This window comes from Haliotis rubra, unplaced genomic scaffold (assembly GCF_003918875.1).
Source record: "Haliotis rubra isolate DU_JTF1 unplaced genomic scaffold, ASM391887v1 Scf64, whole genome shotgun sequence".
In the NCBI taxonomy this organism is placed as follows: domain Eukaryota; kingdom Metazoa; phylum Mollusca; class Gastropoda; order Lepetellida; family Haliotidae; genus Haliotis; species Haliotis rubra.
This window is the reverse complement of record NW_025767346.1, coordinates 383,067-396,986: the sequence shown is the minus strand read 5'-3', so window position 1 is coordinate 396,986 and position 13,920 is coordinate 383,067. Positions and strand designations below refer to the sequence as shown.

General features: G+C 44.8%; 1 protein-coding gene across 2 annotated transcripts in view; it reads left to right on the top strand.

Moving 5' to 3' along the window:
• The window catches only part of LOC124256802 (protein maelstrom homolog), a 33,955-nt gene extending 26,972 nt beyond the window's left edge, over window positions 1-6,983 (top strand). The window contains exons 12-16 of one of the 2 annotated variants that reach the window (XR_006893106.1): window positions 249-440; window positions 1,596-1,688; window positions 3,324-3,512; window positions 6,524-6,628; window positions 6,664-6,983. Coding sequence is in view for 1 of the 2 variants with exons in the window: in XM_046690760.1 (XP_046546716.1) it covers window positions 249-440; window positions 1,596-1,688; window positions 3,324-3,512; window positions 6,524-6,573 (524 nt within the window). In the remaining variant the exon portion in view is untranslated. Of the gene's footprint in view, window positions 1-248; window positions 441-1,595; window positions 1,689-3,323; window positions 3,513-6,523 lie in introns of both variants that reach the window. The other variant, XM_046690760.1, reaches the window with a different exon arrangement.
• Window positions 6,984-13,920: the final 6,937 nt, after the last annotated feature.

Genomic DNA, 13,920 nt, shown 5'->3' with positions numbered 1-13,920 from the left:
GATTATTGGTCGGCAATATAGGGACACACATGAGTTTCTCCAAAGTGGTAAATGTCTGATACCGGCTTGACCCCAACATGAAACTGACAGGCTGTGATGTCACTGAAATACTCACCTTGTCTTAAGGGAGATTATGATTCAGTCATGGTATGGATCACAGCTAGTTCAGATCGTGATGAAAGACAGGCTCTTGGAATGTTGATGAATATTTCAGGATTGAAATTAGAAAGATGATGTTCTCACTTCAGGTCCAGGGTCTCAGAAGTTTGCAGGAAGAGTGCAGCCTCCTGATGCTAGCAGTGCCCCACCACCACCCCTAGCTTGGCAGGCCCCAGGGGTGGGGCTAGGCAGGGGGGCGGGGCAGGGGTGTTCCATCAGCTGCGGGAGACATGAAGGATATTGCCGCCAACCTTTTCACACAGCCAGGCTACCAGCCACAGGTGAGAGTGGGTTTTCCTGTTGTGGGACTGAGCAGTTGCTCCAGGTAATTCAGTGCAGGACTGGCACCTTTCTTTGGGGAGTGAGGGTGCTCTGCAGGTGGTCAGGCAATGTAATTACCCAATGTGTATGGCAAGACAAACGGCCCCCCACTAAATGTGCACTGTTGATGGGAGTAATCACAGCTACTGCATTGCTCCACCATAGGGACACCTGCCCACCCTAGGTCGGGGCTAGCCATGTGCCCCTTGGGCGTGTCTAGTCATGTGCCCTTGGGGTCGAGCTAGTCATGTATGGCAAGACAAACGCCCTCCACTTAATGTGCACTGTTTTATTGGAGTAATCACAAGTACTGCATTGCTCCACCATAGGGACACCTGCCCACCCTAGGATCGGGCTAGCCATGTGCCCCTTGGGCGTGTCTAGTCATGTGCCCCTGGGGTCGAGCTAGTCATGTATGGCAAGACAAACGCCCCCCCACTAAATGTGCACTGTTGATGGGAGTAATCACAACTACTGCATTGCTCAACCATAGGGACACCTGCCCACCCTAGGTCAGGGCTAGCCATGTGCCCCTTGGGTGGGGCTTGTCATGTACCCCTTGGGTGGGGCTAGTCATGTGCCCCAGAGGTGAATCTAGTCATGTGCCCCTGTGGTCGAGCTAGCCATGTGCCCCAGAGGTGCGTCTAGTCACATGCCCCTGTGGTCGAGCTAGTCATGTGCCGTTGTGGTGGGGCTAAGCAGGTGCCCCTTGGGTGAAAAAGGCAGGTACCTATGGAGTTGGGCTAGGCAAGTGCCCATGCAGTGGGGCAAGGCAGGTGCCCCTGGGGTGGGACTAGCCAGGTGCCCATAGTTCAGGACAGGTCACGAGGTGTGGAGCACCATCAGCAACGTCAGACATGATCAGGACTGTCCACTACGGAGGTTGTGATGTTTCTTACAATATCCATTCAGTATTAAATAGTTTTCTCCCTACCACCAACAACAATATAATTACTCCTACTGGACAACCAGTAATCTGATGTTACAGAATTATGTCACATGTTTCCTTGAAATGATTTTGTGAAAAAATCAAACCAATTTTACCAAATTAATTAAGTGGACACGGCAAGCTGTTATTTGGACACCAATTCAAATGTATGAAATATTATTGACAGGCTGTAGGAAGAGGCATGCAACCAGTGCGTCTGACAAGTCAGCAGAGGTGCAGCCACCCAGAATGGCTCTACCTCCATCAACAGGACTAATGGGTAAGACATCTGATAAAGGAACTTTTTCCATAACATATGTGTTGGGTGTTTTGCACTTATTATGACATGCATGTTCTTAAGAGGCAACTAACAGGATCGGGTGGTCAGACTCACTGACTTGGTTGACACATGTCATCTGTTCCCGATGCTCATGTTCTTGATCATTGGATTGTCTGGTCAAGACTCGATTATTTACAGACTGCCGCCATATTGCTGGAATATTGCTGAGTGTGGCTTTAAACAACAAATAAACACAGCATTCTGACCCCAGCCTGAGCACCACCTGCAACATTGATTAAACAGTCAATCACAGTCGAAGTAAACTTATGCTCAATATTATTCTTTACACTGTGTACTGAGTCTAACAAAACCTTGTGAAAGGTCGCGTCAGGTAACCTTTGAGCAACCTATGACCGTCCAATTAAACGCGAGACGGCTGAATGGATTTATCCAATCGGACAACAGCTACTATTTTAGGGTTCGTCGGGACTTACAAAATGGTTTTGGGATTTTCTCTTCCCCGGTCGCTGACACTGATCTCTCATCAAACGAAAATCTGCATAAAACACAGATATTTGACCTGCAGTATATACGCTTACTGGTTTCTGATGAAATTATTATTAGCTTATATTTCTGGAATATTGACAAAAACGCTCTGTTCAGCAATTGTTAACTCGCTGTTGTGAATAATGTGTCCTCCATGTGTAACACTCGGAAGCGATCGTGCGGAAAATAACATTCGGAACTCGTTCAAGTTTTCAGGGTAAAAGTTAAAACAGTATGTGCGAATGTTTACTTTCTTGATTTGCTAAGCTCTGTTCTGATTGGTCAATTCAAAAGGTTAGCTGACACGACCTTCTACTAGGGTTTGTTAGACTCAGTATAGCAGTGTAACGAATAATAATACTGAGCTTAAGTTTACTTAAGACTGCACAGGGGTGGAAATAACCCATTGCCCGACGTCTGAGTCCAGTGTTTTTTTCAGTCGGACAAGCACATTTGTATATCACGCTGTACCGGTGTCCAGTTGACATTCCAATGTTAATTATGTTGTTTATATAAAAAATCACCAAGAAAATCGGCTGGTATAGCGGAAAAATTATCAGGGCAAGTGGTTTTACATGTGCCACTGTACCACAATTTTAATGTTATTTCCACCCCTGCTGCAGTCAGTCACTCCGTATCAAACCAATTTTATGATTTGCTAGTTCAGTACAACAGAAGTCAAAGGAGTCATAATACATAAAAAAACAATGGCAATGCCAGAAAACTTGCCACTCACACAGTTTGCCAAAAAACATTAGCGTTAACACTATATTTCTAAGGATGAAGAAACTTTTCATTACTATTTTTGATCCGTGAAGATCCGGGGTAGAATAGGTCTTCAGCAACCCATGCTTGTCACAAGAGGCGACTATGCTTGTTGTAAGAGGGGACTAACAGGATCGGGTGATCAGGCTCGCTGACACATGTCATTGGTTCCCGATTGCGCAGATCGATGCTCATACTGTTGATCACTGGATTGTGTGGTCCAGACTCGACTATTTACAGACTGCCGCCATATAGCTGGAATATTGCTGAGTGCGGCGTAAATCTAAACTCACTCACTCACTCATTACTATTTGTACATTGTAGGTCAAGGTCGTGGCATAAGAGTGCCAGGCCAGGGTGTTACCCAGCCTCCTGTTGGCAGAGGCTATGCTCCCCCAGTCGGCAGAGGCTATGCCCCGGTTGGCAGAGGCTATGCTCCCCCAGTCGGCAGAGGCTATGCTCCGGTTGGCAGAGGCTATGCTCCCCCAGTTGATGGAGCCAATACTCCGCCAGGTAAGACAAACAATCAGGTGGTAGACACAGAGATGTAACTGTAAACTACATCCCACATATGTTAGGATTGATCTGAGTACTTTTTGCTCATTAGACTGATTAAGTGACTGGTAGGGCAGCCTAGTGGTTAAAGAGTTTGAACGTCACGCCGAAGACCCGGTTTCGATTCCCCTCTCGGGTACAATTCATGAAGCCCGTTTCTAATGTGCCCACACCGTGACATTGCAGGAATATTGCTTTTAGCATGAAACTGATTTCACTCATTGTCAAGCGAGGTTATGTAGAGTCCTGTCAATTCAGCGATCTGTCTGTCATTAATCGAGCATCATAAGCATTCTCTCAGAAACCACTGCAGCGATGAAGCTGATCCTTTTATGAAACTGATGATAACAGATGCTCTAACTCAGAATGATTATTTACAGACCGTCGCCATATAGGAGGAATATTGCTGAGTGTGGCGTATAGCTTAACTCACTCACTCAATTATATTGCATGTCACTATGTTAATGTTAGTACCATTGCTGTAACTTTATGCTGCTGGTACTGTGTCTATGCTGCTGGTACTGTGTCTATGCTGCTGGTACTGTGTTTATGCTGCTGGTACTGTGTCTATGCTGCTGGTACTGTGTCTATGCTGCTGGTACTGTGTTTATGCTGCTGGTACTGTGTCTATGCTGCTGGTACTGTGTCTATGCTGCTGGTACTGTGTCTATGCTGCTGGTACTGTGTCTATGCTGCTGGTACTGTGTCTATGCTGCTGGTACTGTGTCTATGCTGCTGGTACTGTGTCTATGCTGCTGGTACTGTGTCTATGCTGCTGGTACTGTGTTTATGCTGCTGGTACTGTGTCTATGCTGCTGGTACTGTGTCTATGCTGCTGGTACTGTGTTTATGCTGCTGGTACTGTGTCTATGCTGCTGGTACTGTGTCTATGCTGCTGGTACTGTGTTTATGCTGCTGGTACTGTGTCTATGCTGCTGGTACTGTGTTTATGCTGCTGGTACTGTGTTTATGCTGCTGGTACTGTGTCTATGCTGCTGGTACTGTGTCTATGCTGCTGGTACTGTGTTTATGCTTGTACTTCTGTATTGCTGTTTGCTGCTGTTACAATATGCTGTCCTCGATGTTTGTTGCTCTCACTGTTTGCTGCTGTTACAATATGCTGTCCTCGATGTTTGTTGCTCTCACTGTTTGCTGCTGTTACAATATGCTGTCCTCGATGTTTGTTGCTCTCACTGTTTGCTGCTGTTACAATATGCTGTCCTCGATGTTTGTTGCTCTCACTGTTTGCTGCTGTTACAATATGCTGTCCTCGATGTTTGTTGCTCTCACTGTTTGCTGCTGTTACAATATGCTGTCCTCGATGTTTGTTGCTCTCACTGTTGCTGCTGTTACAATATGCTGTCCTCGATGTTTGTTGCTCTCACTGTTTGCTGCTGTTACAATATGCTGTCCTCGATGTTTGTTGCTCTCACTGTTTGCTGCTGTTACAATATGCTGTCCTCGATGTTTGTTGCTCTCACTGTTTGCTGCTGTTACAATATGCTGTCCTCGATGTTTGTTGCTCTCACTGTTTGCTGCTGTTACAATATGCTGTCCTCGATGTTTGTTGCTCTCACTGTTTGCTGCTGTTACAATATGCTGTCCTCGATGTTTGTTGCTCTCACTGTTTGCTGCTGTTACAATATGCTGTCCTCGATGTTTGTTGCTCTCACTGTTTGCTGCTGTTACAATATGCTGTCCTCGATGTTTGTTGCTCTCACTGTTTGCTGCTGTTACAATATGCTGTCCTCGATGTTTGTTGCTCTCACTGTTTGCTGCTGTTACAATATGCTGTCCTCGATGTTTGTTGCTCTCACTGTTTGCTGCTGTTACAATATGCTGTCCTCGATGTTTGTTGCTCTCACTGTTTGTTGCTGTTACTATTGATATTGCTCCAGTTTGGTGTTACTATATGTTGCTATTGCTGTGTACAGCTGTTACGACATGCTGTCTTCCATGTTTGTTGCTCTCTTTGCTTGTTGCTGCTGCTATTGCACCTTAGTGTTGCTCCATCTGTCTTACTGTTGCTGTTGTTGCTCTTAAATGTTGCTCCCTCTGTGTTCCTCTTGCTGCACTTAAATGTTGCTCCCTCTGTTACTGTTGCTGTTGTTTCTATTAAATGTTGCTCCCTCTGTGTTGCTGTTGCTGCACTTAAATGTTGCTCCCCTGTTACTGTTACTGCACTTACATGTTACTCCCTCTGTTGCTGTTGCTGCACTTCAATGTTGCTCCCTCTGTTACTGTTGCTGCACTTAAATGTTGCTCCCTCTGTTGCTGTTGCTGCACCTATATGTTGCTCCCTCTGTGTTACTGTTGCTGCACTTAAATGTTGCTTCCTTTGTTGCTGTTGCTGCACTTAAATGTTAATCCCTGTTACTGTTGCTGCACTTAAATGGTACTCCCTCTGTTACTGTTGCTGCACTTAAATGTTGCTCCTGCTGTTGCTGCACTTGAATGTTAATCCCTGTTACTGTTGCTGCACTTAAATGTTACTCCCTCTGTTACTGTTGCTGCACTTAAATGTTGCTCCCTCTGTTGCTGTTGCTGCACCTATATGTTGCTCCCTCTGTGTTACTATTGCTGCACTTAAATGTTGCTCCCTCTGTTGCTGTTGCTGCACTTAAATGTTAATCCCTGTTACTGTTGCTGCACTTAAATGTTGCTCCCTCTGTTGCTGTTGCTGCACCTAAAAGTTGCTCCCTCTGTGTTACTGTTGCAGCACTTAAATGCTGCTCACTCTGTTACTGTTACTGTTGCTGCACTTAAATGGTGCTCCCTCTGTGTTGCAGTTGCTGCACTTAAATGTTGCTCCCTCTGTGTTGCTTTTGCTGTTCTTAAATGTTGCTCCCTCTGTGTTTCTTTTGCTGCCCTTAAATGTTGCTCCCTCTGTGTTGCTGTTGCTGCACTTAAATGTTTCTCCCTCTGTGTTTTTGTTGCTGTTCTTAAATGTTGCTGTCACTATGTTGCAGGTATGATACAGCAACAGATGCAGGCCATGACACTCAACCAGGAGCAGTAACTCAGCAGGCAGCTGTTTGACTACCAGATATCAGGAGAGACCTCTCAGTGTTGCCACCTCAGCCCGTGCAATGAGACAGGACATGTTCTGACCTCAGCCCGTGCTATGTGACAGGACGTGTTCTGATCTCAGACCCTTGATGGGAGGACGAGGTGTTCCGACCACAGACCGGAGGAGGGAGGGTCAGGATACTGGGATCGAGGATGCGAATTGTGAAGATGTTAAAAAAACCATAGGAATCCTTAACCTCCGAAATGCTGGAGGGAGGGAGATTCGGGGGCAAATTTTGTTATGCAATTAAACAAATAGTTCTCCTTATATTTTACCTAAAATAATTGGAGGGCAAATGTATGTTGTGTTGTCATTTGTTCCCATTTCAAAGATAAAAGCAAATTGTGTTACTTCAAGCAATAAAGAAAAGACCACCCTGTGACGATAATCCCCCAGAAATACTAAATTGTCCCTCCCTAACTCTACATTGTACGACATATCAGTAACAATTTATGTTGCTCACTTTGAAATGATCGGACAGAAATTCTGCAGTTCATTAGCTAGACTTTCAAGCATCTGGTTGAACAGACCAATTTTTGTGCGGTATTGCAAGTTGAGCTGGTATGCTTTTAACAGAGCCAGTTTCTCATTGTGATGTTCTTGTTAATGCTGTCAGATCTTCCTTTCTTTGACATATACATATGATGGTCTTAGAACTAAGACCTTTTTGTGGAACAAATTTGCATTTTAGTCCATTGACATTTCTTGGACAGCAACATATTTTGTAGTGATCATTTACTTTAACCATTCCTCATTATATTCCTACTGTCAGTCCAAAATGATCATGCAATAATAATAGTGATCCTTATCTTGAAATGGGGCTCAATGACCGACCATTTGGTATTTTAGGGAACCTGTCATTTTACAGATTAGATGTGTTTAGTTACCGACATGTTATTTAAAAAAATAAAACCATGAGCGTAAAATTTTGAAAAGAAAACAACTTGCACCAGAGTAACATTTGTAGCTGACACATGTTTTCAGCAGACTGAAACATACCTGTTTTTTGAGCATTTTAAAGGACAATTTATTATTTTCAGTTTTTTGTCCCAGGTATTTGGGGTTACACAATCCTTTGGGTGTTTTATATTAAATGTTTATGGGTGTAAAATAATTACACTTATTTTGCCCTGCCAGTTACAATAAATAAAAATATGGTTTAGAAATATGGTTTTTTTTGCCAATCATATGAATATTTTTGTTATTTCTAAAGAAGATTCACTATTAGTCATAATTCTGCATGAAGTTTTGAAGACAACAGGTCAATATAGAAGGGGATATGTATGTTGTCACAACTGAGCATGAAGTAAAGAGTATGGCAGTTTGATGTATGTCATTTTGTTCACCAGTAAAACACTGATGTCTTAATGTGATATTTTAGTTCGCATCACTGAGAGGTCATTTGTTTTTGTTTTTGTGGATTAAGTGTATGGTGTGCCAAAGTTTATATTGTTAGTCAAGTCATGTGTGATTATCAAATGTGCAGGGTATGCAATGTGCAGGAATTTTCATCAGCATTACACATATTTCATTCCTTTAGTGATGTATCATTCCATAATAATCATAGCTTGTATTGTCCTTGTTCTACGACAGACTTATTTAGTGTGGGAGGGGCACTTGTAGCCTAGTTGTGTATGGTGCCGAAATTTGCTTGAGTTGCCTCCCTTGGTGTGCAGGAATGTGCAGTCATTGGTTGAATCCAGGTTTAATCTGATTTTGTATTTTGGTTTCTAAGACTGGGGTGGGGTTATGGTTTTCCTCTGACTGGCGACTTCGTTCACTTTGGACTTTCCACCCACTTCAAGCTCACACCTTATACATGTGTGACACGTTTTTCAAGGCATTGTCACATATAAATAACTGAGATAGTCATCTGTATCCTCACCTGTATACTTAGCCACCCACCAACACTCACTCTCTCACCAGCCCCCTGCCCACCCACCAACACTCACTCTCTCATCAGCCCCCTGCCCACCCACCAACACTCACTTCACCAGCCCCCCCACCAACACCAGCCCCTGCCCACCCACCAACACTCACTCTCACCAGCCCCTGCCCACCCACCCACCACTCACTCTCTCACAGGCCAGTCGACACGCCCACATGCCCACTGACACACACACCCACATACTCACACCTTTACACCCACCCACGTACTCTACCACTCACTCACTCACTCACTTCACCTGCTCACCCCCACACACACACCCATGTACTCTACAACTCTCACTCTCTCACTCACTCACTCACTCACTTACTTACTCACTCTCCTAACAGGCCAGCCCACCCACCAATTCACTCACTCTCCTACCCACTCACACATCCACCCACATACTATACAACTCACTCACTCTCCTCACAGGCCAGCCACCTCACCAACTCAATCACCTCACCTCACAGACCTGACCCACCATCTCACTCTCCTACCCACTCACAAAGCCACCAACACACACATCAACGCACGCACATGCACGCTCGCACGCACATACATATACTCTACAATTCACTCAACCACTCTGGATGGCAACTTGGTTGACACGTGTCATCGGTTCCCAATTGCACAGATCGATGCTCATGCTGTTGATCACTGGATTGTCTGGTCCAGATTCTTTTATATACAGACCGCCACGATATAGCTGGAATATTGCTGAGTGCGGCGTAAAACTAAATTCACTCATTCACTCACTTGATGGCAGCTCGAACAAGGAATGGCTAAAAAAAAAAATTTGTCACTGGCTTTGTGTAATATGCATTTGATTGGTCTCCTATTGTTCATGTTTGTGATAGCTCTGTTGTCTCTTTGTAAACAGGACCTTGACATCTTTGTTTGCCCTCAAGGCTCCAGATACTTACATTAACAGAACAGACGGTTATACTGATGAGTATCTGAGACCAGTGCTAGTGGTCAGGAATGAATGGTCAGATGAAGGTTGACCACAAAGCTCGTGACTTTAGGAGATGATTACATCTTTAGTTTTATGTTGTATGTTTGTTTTATTTGGCAATTAAATATGTGTCAAAGAATTGCTGGTGTGATATTATTGATTCACATCTTCATCACATCTTGGGACCGCCTCCGTGGTGTAGTGGTTAGAGCGTCTGCCCGGAGAGCGGAAGGTCGCGGGTTCGATCCCCGACCGCGTCATACCAAAAGACGTTAAATATGGTACTTATTGGTCCCTGCCTGGCGCTCGGCATTAATGGGTACAACAAGGACTGGTCGGCACGGAGTCAGTATAATGTGTCTGAGTGGGATATTCATGCTTCACTTCGGCATGGTATCTCAGTGGCCTAGCACTATAAACCAGCTTAAGTCTGGGCTAGTACAAGCAGCCGCACATACACATACACACGCATGCACGTCGTCATATGAGCGAAATATTCTCAAGCACGACGCAAAACCCAATTTCACCTCACCCGCCTCATCACATCTTGATGTTGGTAACCACACAGACGACTGGCAGCTGACACTGTTAAGGATGGTGTTCCAGAGTCAACGGACCCTGAAGTTCCAGGTTAGAATTGATCTCCATGCTAATGGGATCGGGTGGTCAGGTTCGCTGACTTGGTTGACACATGTCATCGTATCCCCATTACGTAGATCGATGCTCATGCTGTTGATAACTGGATTGTCTGGTCCAGACTTGATTATTTACAGTTTAAAACTGAACTCTCTCATTCACTCCAGAGTCATTGTGGTGGTGGTTCTGATTTGGAAGCGCTTCCACACAATCTGGTTGTTGGAGATTCCTGAAGGATCATGCGGTTTTGTCTTGTTCGTTGTTTAACGCCACACTCAATATTCCAACTATATGGTGGCGGACTGTAAATAGTCGAGTCTGGACCAGACAGTCCAGTGATCGACAGATTGAGCATAGATCTGCGCAATAGACCCAAGACCCAGGTTCGATTCTCCACATGGGAACAATGTTCGACGCCCATTAGTGTTGTCCCCTTCCATGATATTGCTGGAATATTGCTAAAAGCGGCATAAAACTAAACTCACTCACTATAACCATACTTCATTATGCGCATTTCTACCAAAGTGGCCAGGACAAAAAAAAAACCAAACCAATTAGTTAAATCAAGTTTGTTGACTGTAGCTTGAATATTGCTTGACATTAATCCACCGAGAAAATGTTTGGGGGCTGACGTGACAAATAAAAACCCACTGTCTCCTGATAAATCTGACGGCCAGCAATAGATGGTAAATGCTAAACCACAAACATCCTTAACGGGTATTCAAGGGAAAAGTATCGCAACACGATATTTTTATAGTATTAATATGTTACCATTAACCACAGCAAAGAAACGTATCCAAACCTATATTTCACTTACTACCTGGATCAATTTACCTTCAAAGAATAACTAACTGTCAAATCTACATGCAATAACAAACAAAAACAGTAGTGTAATTATATACGCAAACATTTTAAAAATTGACTAATTTGTAGTGCTGATAACTATGGTCGTATGACGTTACATGTACCAAGTGCTGTTATTTTCAAGATTCTGGCATGCAATCCCCCAAAGTCACAAAAGTGTAAATAACCGAACACAGTATCTATATCTAGTGTAACCTGCGCCAACTGTACATAACATCACTGACACCCCCACCACCCCATCCCCCACCCCTCCTCATTAAGTCTCAGACGGTGAATTTGACGTTCAGGTACTGCGTTCCATACTTGATGGAAAACTTGTTCCATTACATCAAGATTTTGTGCTGGAGGGTCCCTCTGGCCCATTCTAAAATGTCCCACAATGCTTAATGCTAGATCTGGAATCCTGGCTGGCCAATTTAGTTACAGTCCCTTGACAAGAAATCATACCCGTGAAGGTCCGGGTTAGAATTGATCTTCAGTAACCCATGCTTGTCGTAATAGGAGAGTAACGGGATCGGGTGACTTGGTTGACACATGTCATCGTATCCCATTTGCGTAGATCGACGTTCATACTGTTGATCACTGGATTGTATGGTCCAGACTTGATTATTTACAGACCGCCGCCATATAGCTGGAATATTACTGAGTGCGGCGTAAAAGGAAACTAACTCATAAGAAATCACTGACGACACGTGCCCGATGTGGCCAAGCAATTCCGTTCTGGATGAACGGGCCTATGCTTATAGGATGGTCATCGGAATGTGGCACAACAACCCTGTCTAGGATTGTCCATTGTTGTCCATTGTCGATCGTCACAAAGTCATGTGATCTGAGAAGGGCTCTACCCTCTCCAGGACGACTCGAGGCCACCTCTCCAGAACGACTCGAGGCCACCTCTCCAGAACGACTCGAGGCCACCTCTCCAGGACGACGAGGCCACCTCTCCAGGACGACGAGGCCACCTCTCCAGGACGACTCGAGGCCACCTCTCAAGGATGACTCGAGGCCACCTCTCCAGCACGACTGGAGGCCACCTCTCCAGGACGACTCGAGGCCACCTCTCAAGGACGACTAGGCCACCTCTCAAGGACGACTCGAGGCCACCTCTCCAGCACGACTCGAGGCCACCTCTCCAGAACGACTCGAGGCCACCTCTCAAGGACGACTAGGCCACCTCTCCAGAACGACTCGAGGCCACCTCTCAAGGACGACTAGGCCACCTCTCCAGGACGACTCGAAACCACCTCTCCAGCACGACTCGAGGCCACCTCTCCAGGACGACAAGGCCACCTCTCCAGGACGACGAGGCCACCTCTCCAGGTCGACTAGAGGCCACCTCTCAAGGACGACTCGAGGCCACCTCTCCAGGACGACTCGAGGACACCTCTCCGGGACGACTCGAGGCCACCTCTCCAGGACGACTCGATAGTCGGTGGATAACAACCAACATCTCTGGCAATAGTCCTCAGTTCCACATGCCAATAACTTGCCAGCTTTGAGACAAAATGCACACGGTCATAAAATGTAACTTTAATTTCTAATTATCTGTTCTTAGGGCAAACACTGAAAATATCTGACCTCATTTATATTAACTGTTATACCCAGAAACCAAATAAGTTATGTCGATTTGCTCATACGAAACCCGGGCTAGAACTGACCTTTAGCAACCCATGCCTGTCGTAAGAGACGACTAACGGGATCGGGTGGTCCCGATCGCTGACTTTGCTGACACGTGTCTCTGTATCCCAATGGCGTAGATCAATGTTCATGATGATAATCACCGGCTTGTCTGGTGCAAACTCGATTATTCACAGTCAGGCGTCATTCGACAATATTATTTGTGAGTGCGATGTAAAAACAACAAACAAACAAAATCGTATACGAGTGAGTGAGTGAGTTTATAGTTACGCCGCACTCAGCAATATTCCAGCTATATGGCGGCGGTCTGTGAATAATCGAGTCTGGTCCAGACAATCCAGTGATCAACAGCATGAGCATCGATCTACGCAACTGGGAACCGATGACATGTGTCAACAAAGCCAGCGAGCCTGACCACCCGATCCCGTTAGTCGCCTCTTACTACAAGCATTGGTTACTGAAGGCCACTATTCTAACTCGGATCTTCACGGGTAAAATCTTATACGATATATTGAGACATGAAACTGAATGAAGAAAACTACATCGCATTCGATATTCACTTCACAATTGCATGTAGAGGTGTGGGAGAGTTTCTGGATTTGTCTGAAAAAGCTTTCCGTCACACAATTTCATGACATAGGTGAGAAAAAGCTTTCCGTCACACAATTTCATGACAATAGGTGAGAAAGTAACGATAGCGATATCTACAACTTCTATGTAACTTTCACCGAAAATAACAGTATTGTGAAAGATAATAACTTCAGGTAGTTTTTGCCGAATGAAACATGGCGATCGATCTGTGTAAACAGGAAATTTCACCCTCAAATTCGTTGATCTGAGGACGGTTTCACAACGAACACATATACAATTATTGTTAGTGTTATCCTTCAGTTTCCGTTTGTTGCAGTGATCGATATTCTGGTGTTCAAGTTAGTGTTCGTGTGGGTCTGTCTGTGTACCAGGTATGAAACTCCCAAATATTTCAGCCAGACCACTGGGCTGGTTAGACGTCAAACTTACCAGTCCTCACCCAAACTTATCTGCCCGCAAAAAGTACTAATTTACTTTGTAAAATTAAATCATTTATATTTACGAGTTAATTAATAATGACTTATTATCCTGAAATATGATGAATATCTTCATATATACATGTCTAAATTTTAACCCGACCGTTGGGCAGGTGAATTTGATAATCTGGCGGTCCGTGTTGAAAATAACCCGTCCCGGGCTGTCGGGCAGGCAGGTATTTCGAACGCTGATGTGTACATGGACA